Source organism: Puntigrus tetrazona, chromosome 14 (assembly GCF_018831695.1).
Source record: "Puntigrus tetrazona isolate hp1 chromosome 14, ASM1883169v1, whole genome shotgun sequence".
Classification (NCBI taxonomy): Eukaryota; Metazoa; Chordata; class Actinopteri; order Cypriniformes; family Cyprinidae; genus Puntigrus; species Puntigrus tetrazona.
This window is the reverse complement of record NC_056712.1, coordinates 21,883,735-21,907,562: the sequence shown is the minus strand read 5'-3', so window position 1 is coordinate 21,907,562 and position 23,828 is coordinate 21,883,735. Positions and strand designations below refer to the sequence as shown.

Below are 23,828 nucleotides of genomic sequence, written 5' to 3'. Positions count from 1 at the left end.
AAGCGGTCGAATGGGGGATCTACCTATACATCTATCTATGGGTACAACAAGCATGAGGTTATTGTTTACTCGGTCGTCAAGGATATGCGGAGAGAATGTGGGCAGTCGTGCCATTTTTTCCAAAGGGTCCATGTTGCTCCGTTCACACTGAAACGCATCCTCTAAGTTTTCAAACTAAAACGGGGTCTACAGCATTTTTAAAAGTCTCAGTTTACGACCACAAAAACACTGGAGTAGTTTAAACGATAGGAATTACCATAGCATAAGTTAGACATTTTAAACAAAAATGCACTATCATAATATATGTAGAGTAATGCAATTGCGTATGCTTGTAGAGTAATTTGGCTCAACCAATTATATTCAAGGACCGGAACTATCCATTTATACTATTTAAAAAAAAAAAACGGATATTATTTTAAGTGTTTTTTCTTCATTGTTCTTTGTTTTATTTCTCAGATTAAAGAAAATACTGGCTTGCAATCACATGAGTGATTAAGTAAATAATGGCAGACATGTTTGGGTGAACTATCACTTTAAGAAACAGAGCTCGAACTAAGAAGTTAACTGTGACTTCAGTTTTCTTCATACTACTGGATGCAGTTCAGTCATTTGATGTTTTACCATTGTATATAAAACAGACACTCAGAATCATTGATTCAGAGCAGAAAGCTGTTTTCAATTAAACGCTAGACCTTTGCACACGTCTTATACATCTGTTTTTCATCATTTACAGAATAATGTAGGAATGTGACAGGTAGAGTGATGTCATAGCACAGAAAACAGGTGTTAATGAAGCGGTTTATCCAATTTTAGTGTTTTATTTGCCTGGGCAAAAAAGACAAGCACAAGAATAGAACAGTCCCAGATGGGCTGTTGAATGGTCTTCCAATGATAACATGTTGAAATTTCTATCTTCATTTCACTTTTACCGTAGCTTGCAGCAACACTTTTGTGTTGCATCTTATGTTTTATTATAAAGAACCTATTAGAAAGAATCATGTCTAAACAGAGGATTTTAAACTTTTTATCCACATGGCTTTAAAAAATTACTCTTTTTATAAAATTAATTATTATATGAGGACAGCTGTAACACACTGTTTTTTTTTTCTTTTTGTTATAAATAAAATAAATACATTGACAAAATTTAAGACATGCCTTTTAGAAAAGAGTGTATAAGTTGACCCCTAAAAAAGCATGTCACTTTCCCCTAAAACACCTAAACAGATTTCTAATAACCTGTTTTTGTTTGTTTGTGTGTTGTGTGTTGTGTGTTGTGTGTGTGTGTGTGTGTGTGTGTGTGAGAGAGAGAGAGAGAGAGAAAGAAATAGAGAGAAATAGAGAGAGAGAGAGAGAGAGAGAGAGAGAGAGAGAGAGAGAGAGAGAGAGAGAATACTACTGGGTCTAATGACAACAGGAATCTTTATTTTTAAGAATTAATTAGCATGCATGTAATAAGCAGTAGTGTATTCTTGTTTTGTGGTCCAACAACATTTTCATGCTTCATTTACAGAACTAATGTCTTAGTTGAGATTGCATGATATTAATTCAGCAATGAACAATCAATGGGAAATCCCAGTGTGACGCAAGTGAGGAGGTCAGAAAACACACGCCAAATTAGAGGTGTCAGCCCTTCCTGAACATAACCAGCTAGTGTGTAACATCTTATAAGGGGTATAAAAAAGAACCCATCACCTTCCACACACACACACACGATCAGCTGAACTGCAAACCTTATCTGCAGATGATAAAACACGGATGAGGTCTATAATGACTATAGCTAATCATAATGAGTGCTCAATGAACTTAAAAGCAAGGGGTCACCGTTAAGATGTAATTAGCATCCTCCTGGTAGCCATTACAAGCAAAGAAACAATGCTGATTTCCCCCAGGAATCAACAGCCGTTCAGTGTGTTGCTAATATGTTTTTCCTCCTCTCCACTCAAGTTCATTAGAAGCAGACTGTGACAAATCCAACATTCTCCCACATATATTTTACTGGGTCCCTCCATTTTTTTAATCAGTAACATTCAAATAAAATCACACGGTGCATGTTTTCGTTTTTTCGAGATCAGTGGAAATCAACTGATCCACAGCTAAAGGTAAGGCTCTGCGTATCTCTGGCTGTGGTTTATGGAGTGAGACAGCCCTGGCATACAGTGATAAGAGGCACGCTGCACTAATATGGAGTAAGAAATTTATTGGAAACCAACTGCGGCTCATTAGAGGAGAACCTGTCTCCAGAGCTTTATTTGAAGTCTTTAACTTAGTTTATCAGTCCATGACACCTCACCGAAATACCTGCTGTCATAAAGCATGAGCATGCTTGAGATTAGTGAGGACAGTCAGTAGTGTGATTTAACTACAGCCCTATTTTTATACTGTTTGGAATAGGACTAATTACAATTTTTTAAGTTGTTGAAAGAAGTCTCTTATGCTCACCAAAGCTGCAATTATTTAATCCAAAATACAGTAAAAAAAGAAAGTAACAACGGATAATACTTTACACCAAATATAAGTTTTTACAGACAAATACTAAGCAGCAAAACAATTTTCAACAATCAGAACCATAACTGTGTATCACTAATAACAAAGCACAGAAAAGGCATATTAGAATGACTTCTAAAGGATCATGAGACAAATTATATTTCACATGCAAATCTTGATATGCATAATGTAAAAAAAAGTAATAAAATGTAGCATAAAGTCTTTTTTCACATAATTTCGTGAATAGTGAATATTCAGCTGCAGTATGCATGATTGATGCAGGCACTTGGAGCCGGTACACAGCACTAGCTTGGTTGCAATTCAGCCTTTTACTCAGCTGGGTATCCAATTCACTCTGCATGTTGTATGTGCCAGGTCGAAATGACTCCCATCCACTAAAACAATTACTGAGAGAAAGTTTTCATATAGCGCAGTGAGTGCTGATAATTGGAGGTGTTTGAGAACGAACGACCTGCATTCTGGTTTCAAAGCTCGGATGGTGTGGGAGTTGGACCTTACACTGCATTACAGTGGCAGAAAGCGCAGAAATTCATTAAGAACTTAATGTTCCTATTAATTTGAAGCCTGATGAAAAGCACTTTTTAACCAAGTCCCTTCAGAAAGCTTTTAGCCCTCTCTCTGTGCCTGGAATACATTATTTGTTGGCTAAAATTATGAAAACATGATATTTACCAGGGTGAGTTAGCCACGTACTCATTATGAGATATACTGAAAAGGATGGCTTTAATTAAATGAGGCAAAATGGGATGTTTCATTTGTAACTTTACGAATGTCCCTTGGATAAATAATTTCTAAGGTAATTAGGTTTCAGTGCAATTTAGGACCAATGAAGCTTAAATGATTAAGTACAGTGAAGTGTCAGGTCCTTTAAAATGACATTTTATAAATGACAGTTGTGTATCTTTTGAATGCCAAAAATCATCATTAGGACTTTCATTTGAATATGTAACGCATAAAAGGCTTAAAAGACCATATTTTTCCCAAGATGTGCACACAATAATAATTAACACTACTGTAAAACCATATCAGTACAGCATCAGAAATAACACATGCAGTGAAAAGACAGTTTAAATATTAAAATTCATATTAAAATAAAAAAGAAGCTTTAACACAGCAGGGTAAGAGGGCCTGTGATATTCTTTGTTCGAGAGAGAGAGAGAGAGAGAGAGAGAGAGAGAGAGAGAGAGAGAGAGAGAGAGAGAGAGAGAGAGAGAGAGAGAGAGAGAGAGAGATGCCTCTTAAGAAAACAAAGTCAATAAAAAAAATTAAAGTTAATTAATTATAACACTCACTCACGATGAAGCTGACTTCCGGTTTGAATCACGTGGAACTTCCGCGTTCAGAAGAAAGGTTTATTATAATCATCTATGTCATTAACAACATTACTAAATGATGATCGATTTAGACATGTATCCAGAGAAAATATTTCAAAAGAACGTCACATTTTAATATATTCAAATTAAGGACGTTACTTTAATCAATAAAATCCAGCTTTTTGTCAGCCTAATCACGGAAGTGCAATGAATTACATAGCCAATGTTTCCCTCTAGTGGAGGATAATGCTAGTACAACACAATTATTTATTGAGTGTACGCTTCAACAGCTGAGTTTTAAGACGATACAACCGATAGAGTCAAAAGATGCGTAACCATACAGTACATATCTTTCTGACTCATGTATAAGCTCTTCATGAAAACTCTTTTATGGGCATTTCAGGCTTACGATCTATAAGTGGTTAATGAATGAGTGTACGAATGAATGAGGCCTATCCGGAGAGGCCGTCTGTGTTTAAAGTTAAGATGATGTTTAATGGTTAGGTTTGACGTTTAAGAAGTTTGTTTCAAGTGCCAAGATAACTCTGACTTCATTAAAATGCATACATAAATACATACAGGCTGTGGGCCTAACTGATAATCAAGCAAGTCCGTTCGAGGTAAGATTAAAACTTTTTGTGATCATGCACATGCCATAGAATCAGTATTTTGGCCATGGATGTTAACAGAATTTCTTAAGTTTTAATTAAGTAAACGTTTTAAGAGCCCTTAGGGAGGGTAGACAGATAAAAAAAAAAAAAAAAAAAAAGGAACAAACAAACAAACAAAAAACAATCATATTTACAAATATAAAAATTCATTTACAATTATGCAGTATCTTTAAATTCACTTTGGAACTCTAATAGAAAATATATTATAGAATTTTGACAAAACATTTGACAAAAGGAAAAGAAAAAGTCTTATCGCTGGTCTTAAAATAAGTAAATTTGGGTCTGATTCACAATACAACGATCAAGCTTCCTTCAGACTGCTAGTCTCTGGATCGGTTTGTTCAGGAGGCCCTGCGTCCGTTTCCTCAGATGCGTTAGTATTCGGGTCAGCTTTCTGGGCTCCGTTAGAGAGTATGTGCTCAGACTCTGCATTGATTGTGAGGCTGCTGTTGGTCATGCTGGACTCGGTTAGAGTACTAGTGCCACTGCTGGAGTCTGACTGGTCTTTGGTGTGAGTGTCAGGTTCTGCCTCAGCTGGGTCCTGATGGTGTGCTTCTTCTGTGTCACTGGAGTCTGTGTATCCTGCTAGTTCCTTCCTTAAACTCTGCGCTCTTTCCATGTAGCTTTTACTCAGGTCGGCATCGGGTATGTAGTTGGCATGGATCTCTGCAAGCTTCATGTAGATTATGTACAGTGTGCTTAGGCTCTCTTTGTCTTCCAGAGCTGACGCCAGGGCTAAGTGGAAGTAGCCCATGGCATCGAACGCATCCTAAAGGCAGAAAAAGTAAACATAGCGTTCTTCAACAGTTACTCTGAATGATGCTGTTAAATTTATTTTTGTAGATACGTTGGACCTCTTTCACCGATTTCGCACAACTTGTGTTTATATGTACAGAAAGTTTCTCAGAAAAGATGAAACATCACATTCATATAAAGTTTAAAAAAAATGTGTAGGTGATAGCATATTTTTCTATTTCTTTATTTATTTCTTCATTTTTGCATGCGAAAACATGTTGCACACTTACGTTAGACAGGACTGGGCCTTAGTTAAATTAAGATGTTTAATCAGCTTTTATAAAAACGTTACACGTGTGCATCTTGAGACAGAACAATGGATCTGACATATTTTAAGATATGTCACAGCAAGATATTTTCAGTTGAGAAAGCTCAAACGTGCATTTTAGTTTGGGACTAGCCTTAAACCATGTCTGTGAAACCGGGGGTATGAGTCTCACCTTTAATCTGTATAGGGTCAGATCAGCCAGTCTGCAGTACACTTTAACATAGTACCGAATTTCAATGGCATGTTCAAGTGCACTGGGGCAGAGCGAAAGAGACTTCAGGTAATAGTTCTCGGCCATCTCATACTTCCCTAAAGAGAAGTACACTGATGCAAGACGGTGGAAGGATGCTCTTTCATTCAGAGGAACACCTGTAAGAAATGCACATAGCACTTAATATTAAAATGGCCAGACTTTGTCTGGTTATTGCTTTTCCTTTCAGGAAAGTATTTCATCTTTGAGAATAAATAGCAAGTTATAATCAATAAAAACATGTAAGAACATAACATAAAAAAATATTTCATGTTGAAATCTAATATGATTTATGCTGTAGGGGACATGTGTCTCCAGCAGGGGGCAACCTAGGATAAGCTCTAAAAGCAAAGGGTGCAGTCAAACTGGCTTTCATTATTATTAATAATAATAATAAAATAATTTCACATGATTCATAGTGAAAATTTGCTAAACAGTAAATAAAATTTCCAGGGTTAGCTAAAGCTTTTTTTAAACTGAGGAGTATTAAGGTCTTACCAGTTGTGGCGCTGACCTGCACAGCGAGTGTGGCGTATTGCAGTGCCTCTTCGTACTGCTTCTGCTTCATCAGGAGCTCTGTGAGTTTGCTCAGTAGTCTGAACTCTGAGTGTACATCCTTTATGCTGCGTGCAAATGGCAAACTCCCATCCTATTGTTTTGCAAAAACAGCAGATAGATTCAGATGATTACCATGTGATTCAGCATGGTTTCCTTGACAGATATCAAACTGTCTTGGTAACATCTATTTTATACCCAAGGTGAGGCCTACCCTGTAAAATGGTAGTGCAGCCAGTTGATTTCTGTGTCCTTTGAAGAACACATCTCCTGCTTCCTCATAAATACTCATAGCAAAGCATGGGTCATTCATCCTCAGGGCTGTCTTTACTGCAGCCTGTAGACAGTTGTTTAATTATGTTTAGTTATAGTTTACATTTAAATTAATCAGCTGTTATCAGTTGTTATTTATTGTCTACATACATGTTTTACATTATATTTAAATTTTAAAAATACAACATATAAACAACACATACATTATTTTATAAAAAGTATATAGTAGATATTGCCACCTAATATAAAGTGGACAGATGCTTTTACCACAGACCAAAAACAATTGTTAACATACTCTTTCAAGTGCATATGCAAAAAAAAGTTAATGCTAATCAATAATTAACTAACTCCTTTCGCAACAATCTGTATTGCTTTTTTATTTTATTTTTTTACCTGTAGGTACATGTCAGCCAGTTCATCTTCATGGATAAGATAGTAGATACGGCCCACTTGAAGCCATGTCTCAGACTCTTCCTGTTTTTTCCCCAAGTCTATGGAGATCCTTAAACTTTGCTTTGAATAATCAAGAGACTTCCTTGATGACCTGCAAAGTTGTTGTTGTTTTTTTAGCAAATTATACTTTAATTTGCTGATTCATTGGATCAAGTGTCAAAGTATTGGCAATAATGCTTAAAGTTACCCTTACTTCTCAGTGTTGAGTGAGAGATAGAGGTTGCTGAGAAGTTCCAGGTACTCTCCTTCCAGCTGTTTATTCTTTAGCATTCTGCACAGCCCTACGCAGTGCTCATAGTAAACAATACACTGTCCATACAGCAGCAAGTCAGCGTAATGCTGACTTAGAACTTTTGCCACAGCCATTTGACCTACATTTGAAAGGAGGTTGTTTTTTAATTCTTATACCTTATATTTTGTGACAAACAAAAAGTTTAAATCTATTAGGTGATCCCAAAAAGTAGTTAGACACTGTTGGACACTTAAGTCACACTTAAGCATGTTTAATCGAATTATATTTAAAATGTTATTATATTTAAATTATTATATTTAAAAATAAACTTTTAAAAACTAATTATAATGTCTTTACTCAGGATTAACCAAGTGCCCTAGCGGCATAACCACCAAGCGTAGTTTGTCATAATTATGATTAATATAATAATAATAATAATAATAATAATAAACATGCTCCACAATGTCTGACAACCATAAAGTGTTCAAAATTTAGAATTGATATAGAATATATATATATATATATATATATATATATATATATATATATATATATATATATATATATTTTTTTTTTTTTTTTTTTTTTTTTATAGGATACAAATATAATTAGACATTTTAATTGTGGCTTAAGAGTCCAAATACTTTCTGAGACCACTACTGGTATCAGGTAAAGATGCAACAATTTTGGATGCAATCCAGAAAAGTCAATTCTTACTTACTATGCAGATTGTTGGCACTAATAGCAATAAGGAGGCCCATTTCAAAGCATATTCTGACTTCCTGACTCCCTCCCCTATCCTTGTAGCTCCTGCCAAGCCAAAGCAAAGCCTGGACATGCTCCTGATCTGCTGGGCTCTCTGAGAGAAACTGGAATAGGTGCAGGGAATTGAGCAAAAAACACTCTGCTAGGCCCGAAGCCCCAACAGATAGAGACAAGCAGCCCAAGTTAGCCAATGCTAGTGCTTCATTACGCTTGTTTCCATTCTCTCTGGAGATCTGCAGAGCGCAATAAAAGTTTCTTGTTGCCTCCTGGACTCTGCCCTGTTTCCGGAGGCATAAGGCTAGGAGGTTGTACACTACACCACGCTGTGTTGGACTGTCTGTTTTATCCAAAGACTTAAGCATAGGTTGCAGAGTATTCTGAGCTTGCATGGGTTCCTCCGTTAGCACCAATAGCCAGGCCAGCAGTACAGATGCCTCAAAGCCCTCCTCTTCATTAATTTGACTTCCAGTCTGTGCTGCTTGTTGGGCAAAGGGCACGGCCTTCTCTAAAGCTCCATGCTGCTGGTAAACACTAGCCAGGCATAGGCACAGGTCCCTCTGAGTCTTAAAGTCTTCCCCTTGACTAGCTATTGACAAGGCCTGTTGAAGGTAGACCACCACCTGTGCCGGAAGCACTGAAGTACTTTCCTTCCAGTGAGGATTAAGCCTAACTGAGTTTTTGATAAAGAGTTCAATTTTCTGGAATGCATCATCCAAGGAATGCTCTTGCCCTGAGTCTAAACTTAAAGAAGCTAGCGTGAGGTAGGGCAAATACTTTTTATGATAAAGCCTGCACAACATCCAGTTGAGATCAACAGGGGCAACTGGCCTCCCTTCTTCCGCAGACATAGTTATGGTAAGGAACTGAAGTCTCTCTACAAAAGGTAATGCATCCTCTATTTTTCTCAGACGGAGAAAGAGACAGAGAGAGAGGTAGCACGTCCGTGCTTCTAGGTACTTGTCTTTTTCAATTATGGCTTTGCGCATGATTGGTTTGAGCAGCTCAAACTCATCCACAGAACAGAAGTTGTGACAAGGAAGGCACGTAATTAGAGCACTTGCCTTATCTAGGGTTAATGGTAGCTTGTCCATCATCTTCTGTTTGAGGTAAACAGCAGTGAGATTGGAATACAGGGCAATCAAAAGAGGTTTGTCATCAAAACCATTTACAGGGACCTTTAGAGCCTCCTCAAAGTACACTCGTGCTTGTGAGTACTTCAATTTCTTGGCACATAGCCGACCAAGAAGGAAGCAGGCTCGCCGGTGGGCCCAGAGCATCCTGCCTTTCTTAGCTCCTTCTCGCAAGTTTTCCAAATGTTGAAGCACCTCTTCCTCTGGAAGGCCATGGAAGAAAGTGTCCAGGAAAGAGTAGGAGAGGTCGTAAAGAGTTTGAAATGTGTCCTGGAAATATTCCAAATTTAGAAGGGTCAAGATTGGGTCACATCTTTCGGCTTCATCAGCCTCCCAGATACCCTCATCCATGAAATTTGGAGGGTCTTCCTCATATTCATCCATTTCTCTAAAGGTGTCCTCCAGGCTGAAGGAGAAGACCTCAGAGTCCCGGTCCAGATTATTCCGAGAAGCACAGAATGACTGCCGTGGGGACGAGTGGTAGGGAGTTGCATCACTTTTCTCAGATATGGTGCTTTTTCTTTGATCCACTGAAGATTTCTGCTCTGCAGATTACACAATGTCAGAATTGGTGATTGTACATAGAGTTGCAAATGGGTGTAACATTTCCAAATAAAAGATTGGAAAATTTGTTTTTTAAAATATCTTGAGCGTTTCCAAAATTTAGTAAAATTGTTTAACCTTTTTGCAACCCTAATTTATTATATATTGTTTAAAAAGAATATATTGATTAAAAATAATTAGTTTTGTAGGAAGGAAAAGAAAATGGGCAAGGTTTGACTATGTGATTAAATGAAGAACAAAATTGGTGATTGTTAATTGTTAATTCCATACATCTTGAAGTTGTAGTAAGACAGCTGTGATAAAAGAATGTAGCAAAATTTTGAAAGAAGAGACTTAAAAAGGGGCTTACCTGACTTTGGATGATTTCTTATGTAAGTGAAATCAGAGTCATCAAGTCTATCTGCAGTGTGAAAGAGTAAGAACATTTCTCAACCTAATGTATTCAACCCTTTATTGAATATGAACTATCTTTATTTAAACATTATTTGGGGTCTCCCAGAGAAACAATGTTTCATCTCTTACCCAGTCTATACACAGTGCTTATGTCTGTGGAGAAGAGATTTTCAAGTACATCAGACTGGCTGGGCTCAAAGCAGGGGTTAAGTTTAGACAGGGCCGCCCTTTCCTCCTCACTGAGAAAGACCAATTGTCCATCACTGTGCAAAGCCAACAAAGACAACATTATCAGCCACATGACTCTCATTCGGATAGCTTCATCACATCATCACATAACTCTACTAGCCCCCCTTCCATCACCCTCATCACCCACAGCTAGACAGAGGCACATTCACAAAGGTCAGCAGAATAAAATAGCGTTTGCCAGCTGGTCGCTTTCAATTGGTATGTTAGTATTGTCGAGAGGCACATATATAATTATATTATAGATTAATGGTTTTACAAAATGAAGAGAAGGTCATTCATTTGAACACATGCTAAGTCTATGAATATAAATAGTTGAACTGTTTACTTACAGAGGCTCAATACTCTGAGGTTTTACACTGGCCTTGTGAACAAATCCTATCTCTCCACTGGTGAGGTGTCTTCCTATGAACATGTTCAGAGTATTGAAAAGAAATCCCTCAATCTTAATTATGTCTCCCTTGCATAAGTGCAACTCATCTTTAACCACTGGGTAATGGTCCACCACTGCTACACAAGTCCCCACCACTGAAAGGGAAGCAAAAATTAAATTTTAATTTGTTTTATGTAGTGAGTATTTTATCTTTTATGTATTGGCCAAATTTATTCCACTGCAGTTGTCTAACTGTAAGCCAGATATTTGAAAGGAGGGACACATTTTTTGTGATACGTTACAGCATGTCACACATTCTGTTGACTGAATTCTAAATATTAATTTTATGGGTTATATTGACAATTGGTTTTCAAGATACTTAGTATCTAGAATCTCACCAGCAGGATGATTGAAGAGGCCTTCTGTAACTGGAATCCCTCCGGCATTTCCAGGATATTTCTTAAGGAACCACCTAGAAAAAAAAATACTTGAAATAAGTGTGTTTTTTTTTTTTTTATGAGAACAAGTGTAGAACAGAAGTAGTCATTGAGGCAGACAAATCTGTTGTTACTATTCTTTTCAGCTCCCAAAAAAACCTCCCATATTTGCGTGAGATTAGAAAATCAGTGTCACGTACTGATAAAATGGATAAGGCAGAGGCTGCATATCATGCACAGGCACTAGACCATGTTGGCCCGTAGACAACAGTGTACCCTCCCATACAGCCTCTTGTCCTATGTCTTTAACCATCACCAGGTCATTCCTCTTGTAGGTCAGCTCTTCTTCCTCCTCTTTGCAATCACTGTTGTATAAAGTCTTGGCAAAGAATGCACCTAAAACAATAATGAAAATCTTCATATCCCATGTACACAATGGTACACAAGCTGTCACTGAGGTGACATCCTTTGAAAATGTACTTTTACGGTATTACTACAGTATAAACCCTTTGGTTTAAATAAGGTACAAAAGTGTAACTTTTGAAGAGTGCTGTGACCATGGAATGGCAGCAAACTTCCTTGATTATTATGCTGGAATGGGAATATAGTTCTTAGTCATATAAGCCTAGAAAATCACAACTTTTCATTTTCAGCTGGTCTTAGTATACAATATAACTACAGCAGGTCAAGTTTTAAAATAGAATCTAGTCATTTATGAATGCCTTGCTACTGGTCTAATTGGATTTAATAATCTATGCTAGGCTATGAATTTACAGGAGAGAGACTTGGGATGAAAGAGGTGGTTTACACTGTAACACATTTCTTAGAAGTAGGATAGTTTGTAAACAAACTCCAGGAAATGTTGAGACTTCACTAAAAACTCCTCTCCTTGAAAATAAGATTTCAGTCTGTTCACATTTTTACCCAAACTTGTTTTTAACGTTTGTGACTTTTGAATTGGTTAAATAGCAATGCTTCAAAAGTGTACTTTAGAACAGAGCAGAGATGTGCAGAGATTGTCCTGTCAATTTGTCAGTTAAGTGTGTGTTCACAGGTGATTTTGTTGTGGAGGCTTGTTACCTTCCTGTAGCAGGAGTCCTAAATAGAGTGTAGCCAAGTGGTCTTCATCCACTGTTACACAGATCTCCACATCACTTAGCAATGCAGGGTCCAGCCAGAATGACTGGTCACAGAGAAAGTTCTCAAGACATCTTGCTACATATCCTAGAATACAACAGCAATGCTTGTTAAAATAAGATTTAAGGATTTTTACTGTAGAAGTACCAGAAAGTTGGTTCAATTGACTCTAACCGAGTGCCAGGTAGGTAGAGAACTTCCAAATTTCCTCGACAGTCTTAAAGGTGATGACAAAGCTGTCTTTCTCAGCATGAACAGACACTAGTCTTGCAGACAGATCCTGTGTGGACAGTATCAGCAGTCACTTAAAGAAGACTATGTAATCAATAGTAATAATTTCATCAGTGGTGCCAGTGCATGTTTTGTATGAATACTTCTGTGTCTGACCTTGAAGAGTTGCACAACATCCTGGCTGTTGCTTTCAACTACTCGGAGTCTGGTTCGTAATGCCTCCTGAAGCTCACCGTCAGGTGTTACACCAGATCGTCGCTTACCGCTAAACAACAAAATGACATCTGCAAAAAGCAAAAGGCAATGAAGTTAAGTATCCACCACAAAGAAACCGATATCTACGATCAACAGCATTACCATTAACAGGGATGCTCTAGCGATGTTGCATGTGATTTATTGTTATACAGTATTACAGTAGTAGTATACTTAAACATGTTTTTTCCTTTTTTTTTGCAGAAACAGCACTATCAGCGACCACATCACTAAAGGCATACCATTAGAGCAAGTGTACACATTAAGGAAGTCTGGCATTAGTTGTGAGAGTGTGCTTAACAAGTGTAGCCATTAAAGGCCATTATGGAGATAGAGGCCATTATTTCCACGCAGGTCTACGGGACACAGAGATCCATGATGCAGATACCTGGAGAGAAGCGTTCTCCTGCTGAAGATACTGTGCTGCTTCCGCTGAATGTTTCCTTCCTCCTCCAGTAAATCTCTCTGCTTATGCCTTCTGCCTCCACCTCGGCCTCAGCCTCTGCTTCCTCATCTCCAATGGCAAAACAAAGGAAACTGGGGTCAACAGAGCTTTACAGAACACAATTGCATTTGGTATGTAGTTCAGTGAATTTAAATAGTACCTCATAACTACTGCATGATTAAGTTTATGATCAATCTGTAAACTTATAGAAAAGTCACACAGAATGGCTGATGAATTACTGAATAATTAAGGACATAAAGTTCCCTTTTCAGAATGCACTTCCCATGTTTGAATATGTATGGTTATCACCATATACAATACTTCCTTGTTAAAAAACATGATACAGTTAGTACTAATTAGCATGTTTGTAGATATAAGAATATCCAAGATGTGTTTACAAACTCATAAAGTTGTGGACATAAACAGGAAGTGCAAGCCATATCATAATGGCTCTATAAATATCAGCCAGATGGCTTAAATAATAGCTTCTTCCTCATCTCCGAGTTGGTATGAGCTTTCCAGATTTGCATTAAAAAGAGAGGATGTTTCAAATGGTTGTTTAGTAAAATTTATAAAACACAAGGTACATTTATAATAGAATCATGTAAACTCTGTACTAGACTTTTTTTCTGAAACACTCATGCTTGACTCAAGAAATCCTCTTACCAGCTGTCATGGCGTCATTGGGCGAAAAGAGCTCACTGACGGCTGCTAAAGCGTATGGAGGGTCATTCCATAAGGCATCAAACTCAGCGGGTGATATCGCTATTGAAAGGGAGGGTGATGTTTAGGGGAGTGTTATTAAATTAGCTATATGTCAAGAGAGGGAGTGTGCGCATGCAAACAGAAACAAGCATGGTAAAACACCATTAACCCTCATACTGAATTGACCTGACATTTGCATTACAAACCCTAATGTACTTTCAAACTGATACAATCTTCTGTCATGACAGGACATATTTGCTAGATATTAGTCAACAGCCGATAGCAAACAATCTGAAATCACACAAGCAGCAAAACAATTTACCAGTAACTCACACAGCGACAACAGTACGTAATTAGTCACAATAGGCAATCACAGCATTACGCACAATAACAAGACACACAGACTGCACTCCTAAGGGAAGTACACATCCTGCATTACCTTCATGGGTAAATCTATTACCCATGACTGACAGAAACACTGTGATGTCTCCCTGGGAAAGTTACTCTCTCTTCTCATGGCAAAAATCTATGAAAGCCAGGGTGGGACCAACCTGAAAACAAGAAGCAGTTTCTGAGGCACGGAATCGGACAGCAGCAGCAGCAGCATGCCATGACGTACACGGCCAGCTTCAATCTCAGGTTCAGTACTGCCCCGCTTGACGATAGATCCACTTATCGATGGAGTCACTCCTCTCCCTCTCTCTTCCTTTCCATTTTCGTCTCCTGCATAAACCGCACTCTCTCTACTGCTCATTTCTAACTTCCATCTATTCTGTACTCTCCCCTTTCCTCTCTGCGTCCACTCGGCAGATGAGTGAAGCACGCTGAAGCACTGCTGGCATGTTTGTGTGGGCTGGTCAGTGCCTCTCTGTGCCAGGGGTTCTTGTGGAAAGTGAGCAGCAGCATTCTCACATCGCTGGCATCCGGGGACAAAAGGCCCACTGAATTAAAGGCCATTGCTTATAGCAAGTAAGCATTGTTTTTATTTGCTGGAACTAAATTTCACTTTTGTACTAGACATAATATTAGGGGGGATAGCTCGAGGTTGGCCATTCTAACATGTCTGGCTCTCAGAAAATTGCACCACTCTTAAGGTTAAGGTTTCTATCAGTGCAAAGATAGACTGAATGTAATGAGGAGTAAATACTACTCGCTCATAATGATTTTAATGTATTGCTCATTTAATAGAATCAAATAAATAAATATGTACCAAACTTGTTTATTATCCTAGAAAATTAAGACATTCTTTAGGACAAACTTGCTGCCTGGTCTGTTCATCTACTCTGTAAGCTTTTTAAAGCAAGAATGAAGAATAATCTCTGAATTTGGCAAACGTTTTACATCATCAGATGTTGAGAGGAAGAATAATCAGTTTACCATTTTATGCTCCTTTCACTGCTCTCTTAGAAGTTTGCTGGTCTCCCGGTTGGAAACTGATTTGTAGGGCAATTGTGTTAACTGAGCAATACTGAGTTTTCAGTAAGAATCAGTTTTCAGTAAGAATGCAAAGAATCAGTCTTTTAGAATGTAACCTCTGCTATATCCTTGCATTATATCGCGTTCTCAAATCTCACTGATGAATCTTTTTTTAATGTGCTGTCTGATTGTTTAAACTACATTAAATGTGTTTCACTGTCACCATTACTGTCTCTGTCTTGGGGCTTAACAAAGAGGGTATTTATCTATACAGAATAATCTTGCTCATCTTAATGTTTTGTAAAGAGAGAACCCAGTCAGATTCTAATTGAATCTGTGGAGATCTTGTGAGCAGCTTTAAACAGCCAGGAGGCATTTTTCAACATAACTCTTATACAGCATCTCTCTGAGTCTTCAACACTACAGTCAAGTGTTTTGCTGTGGGAATACCCAGTGTGTGAATAATACATTGACTTTACTACTTGAGGACATTTCTTTTATATATTTATCTGATATCTTTTCTTATTATGATCTCTTAAAATAAAAGATTAAATACAGTTGAATGCATTTTCTTGTTGTGAATGTTTGTTTATCCGCAGGTCAAAATTTGTGTTTGGGCTAACTTGTTATAACAACACAAGTTACCAATTACAAGTTAGCCCAAACACAAATTTATTTGTGCACATGTCAGTGCTTACAACTATGCATACAATGTTTTAAAAGTAGCTTGAACTGTTGTAGCTTGGCAGCACATTGTCTGTTAAATGTGATATAAAGAGGTTAAACTGCCCTATCCGTCTGAGATGGTGGCGTTAGCTGTGTTTCTTTGGGTTACTGGCTCAATGTGTGGTGAAAAGAACGGGGTAGATTTGTAACCTGAGTATAGGGTTTAGACTCTAAGTTTAGAATGGCGCCTAAGCCCAAGCAGCACATGCTGGTACTATTAAACTGAACAAAAAACAAGTTCTTAGAATCTATACTTAATGAAAAACCTGGTAAATTGTTATAAAAAAAATACAAGTGTTCTACATTTTAATAGACAGAGTCATTGAAATACTACTAGTATACTGCTTAAAACATATGTAGAGACAACCAGGAGTCTCAGTAACTAGTTAAAAAGTAAATATACTACATCTCAACCACTTGTCCTACTTCTATTCAAACCTTGATATATATTAACACAGCTAGTACACGCTCACTTGCACACTGAAAGAGAGAGAGAGAGAGAAAGAGCATACCTCTGTCCTGGTGACTCCGGGCAGTGTGTTCGTTCCTCATAGATCTGTCAGTATGTGCCAAAAGTTGCTTTCAAACTGACTAAAACCAACCATTATAGTCTGTAACGCTTTGTAAGGGCAAGGGGTGTGTGTGTGTGTGTGTGTGTATGCGTGTATGTCCTTGTGGCATGAGTTTAGAGCTTCAGCTGAGGGAAGTATGTAAACTCCTCCCCTAAATGATATGCCTCTTTTTCATTCCCTCAGTTTCTCTTTCTCTCTCTCTCTTTGAGCCCGGCTCTCTCACTACCCTCTTCTGTTGGGACTCTAGATCAGGTCAGAAGTTCTTCTGTTAGTTCATAAGATGGTAGATGACCATAAAACAGACAATCTTTAATGATTCAGCAAATGCAGAATATCTTTTTACTTCTCATCTAATAAGACTCATGATTCCACTGAATTGTCCTTTCTTTGAAAATCAACCAAAAGGAAAGGAATTCCACACGTTATTTTCCTTGACGAAAAAAAGAGAGCAATCCATCTGGTCTGACTTGTTTTTCATAGAACACAGCAAAATGCCTCTAGAGTCCCTATCAACTTCATTACAGTGAAAAACGCCCTCTTGCTCACATTCCAAAGGTGCTTTCTACAGCATATCCAGAAGTATGTTTTTGTTTGCGCGTGCATGAGCATTCCCATCATGCTTTTAGAGCGTGTAAGGATCTTTAAAAATTCTCCTTTTTTCCTTTAAATCATTATTATTTATTTTTCCAAGAATTTCCTATGCTTATTGTTGGGTTTTTATCTTGTTAGTAGGTCAGATAACAGACAAGGCCTTGGCTCATTTCTTGCTTTTCTCTCTCGGTTAAATATAAACCTTGGAACAGACTCCAGGTTCTACAGACTGTTATTTAGCTATTGCAAAAGTCACCCTGAGATGATATATGGCGTAAGACATGTGACTGGCTGCCTTAACTATGAAAGAAGACAGTATGTACACTAAGGTGTGGTTAATTCCTGCCACAGGTCTCAGATGGTCTGGGTAAATGGATTACATGCCACATCTGTGCTAGAGAATAAAACCCCCCACATAGGTGGAGGCCTCAGGCCATTTGCCCAAACCGTAGTCACGGCATTAACATGGCACACAAGACAAGCAGCTGATGGCCTCCGCAGCACATGTTCCAAAGCTTTTTGAAATGCCTTTGCTTTTTGTAACTAGCATATCACAGTGTGTACATCTAATTTGTAAATTACATTAATAGTTTATCCAAAGTCATTGAATCAGTCATAAATTAATTGTCGTTTTATTTTCATCTACAAAAAGGCAAAATAAATAATTTCTGAAATGAACTGATTGACTTCTCAAGTTGAACTTCCCTACTCAGTGTATCTCTTTGGATAATTTACATAAATATAAGGATATTCAATATATCCATCTCAATATACCTCAGCGATCAGTGTATACTTTGTTTTTAAAAGCATAGTTCATCCAAAATGAAAAAAGCGAGTCAGTGATTTGAACTTGGAAGCGGGGGACAATTTATTTATTTTAAATTTTTTTGTGAACTGGTTGATTCACAGACTCAGAATGATCTGATTCTCATTTCACTAACTGGTTTGAGATTCATTAACAGCTCACTTTTGCCTGGCACTATCAATAAATAATACATAAATATTGTGCGTTTACATAATACATAAAATTTGTGTTTAGTATATACATCATTTTAATCTGTGTTCATAGTTTTGGTTTAAGGTAAGGTTTTACCCCAAAAAATCCAGAGAGAATAAGTCATGTGAACTCAGGAGCCACGATCAACTTTTTTTCTTTTCTTTTGGATCAAACTGGTTTGATGTTTTTTTTTCAATTTTAAAATAACTCTTTTTAGAGTGGCATTGTATATTCTGTCCAGTTACTACTGTGCCTATAATTCTGGCACATTTACAGTACTTTTATGTGGACTGTATTTGCCATATATATACAGTATATATATATATATATATATATATATATATATATATATATATATATATATATATATATATATATATATATATATTTGACAGGTAATCCTTTAAAGGACTTTTCATAGAAACAGCATGTTGTGTAGAAAAAACTCATAACAGGTTAATAACGCTCTAGCTAGTGAATATACCTCAGGGTAACTCACAGAGGGGGTAGTTCAGGGAGGCATTGCGTTCCAGTGCCCCTTTGTACCAGTGCCCTAAGGAAGAGCAACTTCCTGTTGTTGTGGACTCTGTCATATTTCAGTACAATGGTAAATCCAGAACTCTGACCAGCAGTACAACCCACGATATCCGCTAAAATCACACAACACACGTACTCCTGGTACAGATTACATTGTGTGCACACTCCAGTCAAGATATGCAAGCTGTAAAATCAAAGCTATGCAGGTTATAAAACTCTGTGACAAACATCTATAATATAATACACCTCATAAATGATCCCCAATTATGCAGGTTGAGTCAACCAGTGTAATTATGCTAAATTAATAACTTCATTATAGGTTATAAACAGCAAACGCTTAACAAATAACTGATATCTGTCTTAGAATTTGACCTGGTTTCTAACCGGTGATCAAAATTGGTTTAAAAAATAATGAGATGTTTAAAATTGAGTATCTGCTTATCTAGGAAGTGCTCATCTCATACAGATGGGAGGGGAATGTAGAAATGCTGATGCTATGACAGGCAGAACAATGCTGACTGCTTACACTGTCTGTCTCAGACACTAACCTTATGGCCCTGTCAAAATATCTGACTGTCAGAATGAGAGTACTGCATGGTCAGGCAAAGAGAGGAGAGAGGCAAAGAGAGCAACCGGAGCGAGATAGACAGACTGAGAGAGGAAGAAACGTAGAGTGTGCGGGGCTCCTGTCACATCCCTCCATTGTGCCGTTTCCTCTTGGCCTTTGTTTCTGTATACACATGACAGTAAAATAGTTGTAACACAGAGAGCCTTTAGGTTAGGACACACAAAAGAGAATAACTTGCAAATAAGAGATTTCCTGTTAAATCCTACTCAGTCTCTGCCTGTCCAAAGGCCGAAACTTTTCAGATTTAAAAATTTGAGATAAGAAAATAGATTAATCAAAGTGTAGTTCATGGGCCTACAAGCCTGTGTTGTGCTGAACAAACACTGAACTTGAGAATGTGATTTCTTACTGTTCTAAATGGCACTGCCGTAAGGTTTTTTATTTATTTATTTTGTTTGGGGACTGCAGTGTATTCAGAATGAAAGTACTTTTCTTTCACAAAAGAATGCATGCCGGATTGATTTGTGAGGTTGTGCAATAAGCGCAAACCACCGAAACGCAAAGTGATGAAAGAGTGACTACTAGTGTATGTCAAGAGTAAAATAAATTGGAATTTGCCAGGTAAGAGTTTTTTTTCCCCTGACCTTGATCTGAGAGTACTTCAGTAACAAATCATTTCAAAAACTATTTAGTGTGAGATAGAAAAAAAACAGAGAATCGGTACGTTAGCATCTCATTTTTATTTCTGCTTATAAAACAGCTTGAAACTCTGTTTTGATATTTTTAGGTAGTTTTTTTTTAAGCGTTTTAAAAAAAAAAGCATAGGCAAAGACAAAAACATTCCCACCATTTTTGCTAATATAAGATTCAGTTCACCGTTGTCCATAACAATTAGGTTAATGTTAAGTTAATGAGTCAAATTTTAGATTTGAATTCTACTTATGATATATCATTAGTTTAGAAGCTGCTTAAATAATAAGTGAGCATCATTAATTTTTCATCTTAAAATCATATTTGTGAAGTTCTATTATGTTGAACTACAGTTGTTGTTTTTGTAAGTTAGTTGTTTTGGCAACGCCATATGTTTTATTTAACCTATATAAGATGATTATTAGAACATTATCGAACTGCCCATCATTTGTGGCCGCAGTTAAACAGCAGAGATCAAGCGTGGATGTCGTTTTTGTATTTTTCTAAAACATAATTCGGCTCTAAACGGGTTATTGTCACAGTAAGACGCTTTTGCGTGGTTGGCGGGTTCCTAATGAAGCCAATTTTGCCCGCTGTATTTACACTGTGTTTTTTCTAGCTCTGCATTAGAGGGCGCTATACATCAATATACAGTAAATGCAGTAATCCGCGAAAATCCACCCTACCCTTCAACTTTCCCCCCGCGTGACCTCGCACCTCAAATCCGCCGCAGGCGACAAGACAAAAAAAAATCTTGCGCTGCCTTCTAATCAACGAATCTGTCCCCAGCTTCGCTGCGCGCTCGCGGAGTAGATGTTGTGAGGAAACACGCCGCTCCGCGCGCGCTGACGTCACCCCGGCGAGCGCTCCCATAGATGCGAGCGCGAGAGTACAGTGACAGCGCCTCGTCCACTGTACGCAACACTGAGCGCGGCTCAGCACTATCTCAGGCTACACGCGAGAAACAGCAGCAGATCATGGAATGTGACTAGGCAACATTCCGCTTTATTTGAGGCCGGTCGTCAGCGCTGCGCTCACGGGGTGCAGTACTTTAAGACCACCGTTCCCATTATTACCAAGTGATCACTGCCCTCCTGTGATCCGGCAATCACGTTAGGAGCTTTAATATTTTGGCTAATTATTCCTCGAGTTTCTATTCCACTCTAACGGTTCGACTCTGACTTCAAGCTGAGGCTCAATAACTGGATTTTATCGGTGGAACAATAGGCGACCGCTGCTGTCTGGATATTAAATTTTACTCTTGGATTATTGTCTCAGCATCATGAGCACGAGTGGTGAGTAAATGCTTGCTATTGTTACCTTGGTCTGACTGCAAAGACTAATGAAACACTAATGTGAAATAATCGAAGCAGATAAAATAATAAAGTTTATCTTGACCTTGTAAAATAAGAGCAATTTGTCTTGTTCAAGCGTTTGACCTCTTGCTCCTTACCTGTCCCAAATACATTCTCACTGAATCGGGTATTTAGGATAATAATAATAATAATAATAATAATAATAATAATAATAATAATAATGCTTTCTTCTTAAATATGTTAATCATTTACTTCAATGTGACGTTTAGAAAAAAAATAATAATAAGTTTATTTTTATTGCTATTATTGTTGCTATTTTTCTTTTTTTTTCCTTTTTAAATAAGCCTTCAGTGCTCTGGTCTGATAAGGAGGATTTAATCTCTCCTTTAATCTCTGCAGAAACTGACTTTGATCATGAAAGAAATTGCACGAACTGTCAATTCAAAAGGCAGCACAAAACGATTCGGACAAACCTATGTTCATTTGGAGATAAAATGTGCGGAGAAATGTTATAAAACTTCAGTGTCTATTTCAATTCTCGTCAAATACGCTCGGATGCATTCATTCAGCTCTCATCCGTTCATCGTAATGAAATCATCATTACTGATTACATGCTGTAGAAATGTATCGGATTAAAAGAAGGAGACGAGCTCATATTGGTGACCAGCTCTCTTTTGATGCTTGTGATTCAGTCAGCTGATGTTGCAAGGGCATGACCGCTGCTTTTCATAATGATCCTTTTATGGGAAAAGTTGAGCAGAACGTTAAGAACAAAGGGTAACCCATGGGTAACACAGAGCTTTTTTTTCCCCCTGTTTGTTGTACCTACTTGGCAAATGCCGTGCTGTTCTGCGATTAGAAATGGTTCGCATTATTACAGCAAGCTGCTAAATTGCATTCTCAGCTGATGAGCGGATGGACAAGCTTTGCCCACATGTGTCCAACGCTCCGAACTAATCCCCCTACTATTCTCCCCTTAGTTCAGGACGCACAGCTCACGGTACCAGCGCACTCTGATAAAACAATGTCACATTAACCAATTGAGCTTGCCTTGTTCATTCTTTCAAAGCTTTTTGCCTGTCAGCTGGGGATGGGTTTGCTACCAGCGTGCTACCGTATGGAAAGCGAGTGTTTTCAGCTGCAGACAGATGGCGAGGGAATGAGTGCAGTGGCCGGGTTGTGTCTCATGGCAAAAAAGGTCTAGCTGGAGAGCTACCAGCAAAATGAACATGCATGCTTGGTCCACAAGAGACCTGGAGCGTTTTGTAGAACATGCACGTAATCAGATATTTTTGCTTTGTAAATAGGCGTTTTTTTAAAATATTTTTTTAAGTAGAAAGCCCCAACCAAATTGGACGACTGACATCAAGCCTCAAACTTACCTGGTAGCCACTCATGCAGGCATATGGCATTTGAATGGAGTGGTGGCTGTGCACAATGGCGTGTTGCACACTACATTTGGCATGATTGCCTTGAGCCAGTGAAAATGCCGAGCAATTACACTGAGGTCACTTGGTCTCTCTTCATTTGCTGCTCCCTACATTTCTTATGGTCAACTGCCATTATCACCTGCCCTCTATTTTCTGCACCGCTGAGAGAACAGACAAACAATTGAGTAGAGGAATGCTCTTTCAATCTGTTTTCCATTCCCTGTGCTTTCTGTCTGCCGTTGTTCTCCCGTTTGATCCTCCTGAGTGAATATCAAGGGTTTCTGTGCCTTGGAGATTCTAGTAAATGATAGATAGTGATTGTTTATTATCAGGGGCGTTGGAAGGATTCGAAAATAAGAGCAAGGGCACATGTTGTATAAGCCTGACTAAATTAATATTATTTAAGTGACATAACAATCAGCCAGTGAACGTGGCTGTGAGTCTAGCCTAAGGTTCCTGAAGTCATCCTATTCTGCTCTTCCTGTGTCAGCATTCACGGCTCGGCATCCCTCACATCAATCACACGCTAGCACACACATTTACAGAAGTGCCTCCGTCACCACTGTCCTGTCATGCCAGCCCTGTGGAGATCAATGTGGTGGAACCCAACTTGCCTTAAAGGTTCAAACCTAGTCAACAACACTTTCCGTACGACCGTTATGTGCAATCACAGCATTCTTTTAAGCCTTCTGTAAAATGAATGCACTTTTTTTTTGACAGTTTGTGTTAATAAAATGAGCATAAATCAATATTAGGAACAAACAAAATCATTTTAATTAACTGTCATTGTATTAGCATATAGAATTAGCTTATTATGTGGGTCGTGCTCATGAAAGAAAACATTGGATTCATTTACTGTCATTATGACAAAGCCCATTATTAATCACAAAAATTGCTTGGTAAATTATATGCAGGAGTGATTTGAAAAGTGGGTAGGGAGGGCACATGAATATGAATTAAGTGAGTGAAAGTTTGCTCAGTAGTTCAGTTTT

The 23,828-nt window shown here is 38.0% G+C and overlaps 2 protein-coding genes across 13 annotated transcripts in view; one reads left to right on the top strand and one right to left on the bottom strand.

Annotated features, from left to right (window-relative positions):
- Positions 1–2,435: 2,435 nt before the first annotated feature.
- On the bottom strand, positions 2,436–16,819 carry sh3tc2 (SH3 domain and tetratricopeptide repeats 2). Of its 5 annotated transcripts, XM_043257109.1 has the most exons (19): positions 16,648–16,803; positions 14,433–14,544; positions 13,955–14,053; positions 13,232–13,357; positions 12,748–12,875; positions 12,535–12,640; positions 12,304–12,447; positions 11,424–11,619; positions 11,185–11,258; positions 10,746–10,941; positions 10,297–10,430; positions 10,124–10,174; positions 8,037–9,755; positions 7,277–7,454; positions 7,024–7,174; positions 6,572–6,694; positions 6,301–6,451; positions 5,725–5,921; positions 2,436–5,258 (listed from the first exon to the last, which is right to left on the bottom strand). In XM_043257109.1, exons 2-19 carry the CDS (start codon positions 14,455–14,457, stop codon positions 4,791–4,793), a joined length of 4,266 nt encoding a protein of 1,421 aa, XP_043113044.1. In that variant the 5' UTR covers positions 14,458–14,544; positions 16,648–16,803; the 3' UTR covers positions 2,436–4,790. The 5 variants fall into 5 exon arrangements, with proteins under 5 accessions (XP_043113044.1, XP_043113043.1, XP_043113042.1 ...); XM_043257108.1 differs by lacking the exon at positions 14,433–14,544 and having other exon boundaries at positions 16,648–16,819; XM_043257107.1 differs by lacking the exons at positions 14,433–14,544; positions 16,648–16,803 and adding an exon at positions 14,545–16,632.
- Positions 16,820–20,834: 4,015 nt separating this feature from the next.
- Positions 20,835–23,828, top strand: part of ablim3 (actin binding LIM protein family, member 3) — a 52,180-nt gene continuing 49,186 nt past the window's right edge. For 3 of the 8 annotated variants that reach the window (XM_043257095.1, XM_043257093.1, XM_043257092.1), the window contains exon 1: positions 20,835–21,385. In XM_043257095.1, the coding sequence (XP_043113030.1) occupies positions 21,373–21,385 (13 nt within the window). In that variant the 5' untranslated portion in view covers positions 20,835–21,372. The remainder of the gene's footprint in view (positions 21,386–23,828) is intronic. The other 5 variants (XM_043257094.1, XM_043257089.1, XM_043257090.1 and 2 more) reach the window with 4 other exon arrangements.

Coding starts and splice junctions, on each gene's coding strand:
- sh3tc2 (XM_043257107.1), bottom strand. CDS start 14,605: ATGGCATGCTGCTGCTGCTGCTGTCCGATTCCGTGCCTCAGAAACTGC. Junction 12,876..13,231: donor AGGAGAACGCTTCTCTCCAG/GTATCTGCATCA, acceptor TGCTTTTTGCAG/ATGTCATTTTGTTGTTTAGC. Junction 9,756..10,123: donor AAGAAATCATCCAAAGTCAG/GTAAGCCCCTTT, acceptor TGTAATCTGCAG/AGCAGAAATCTTCAGTGGAT.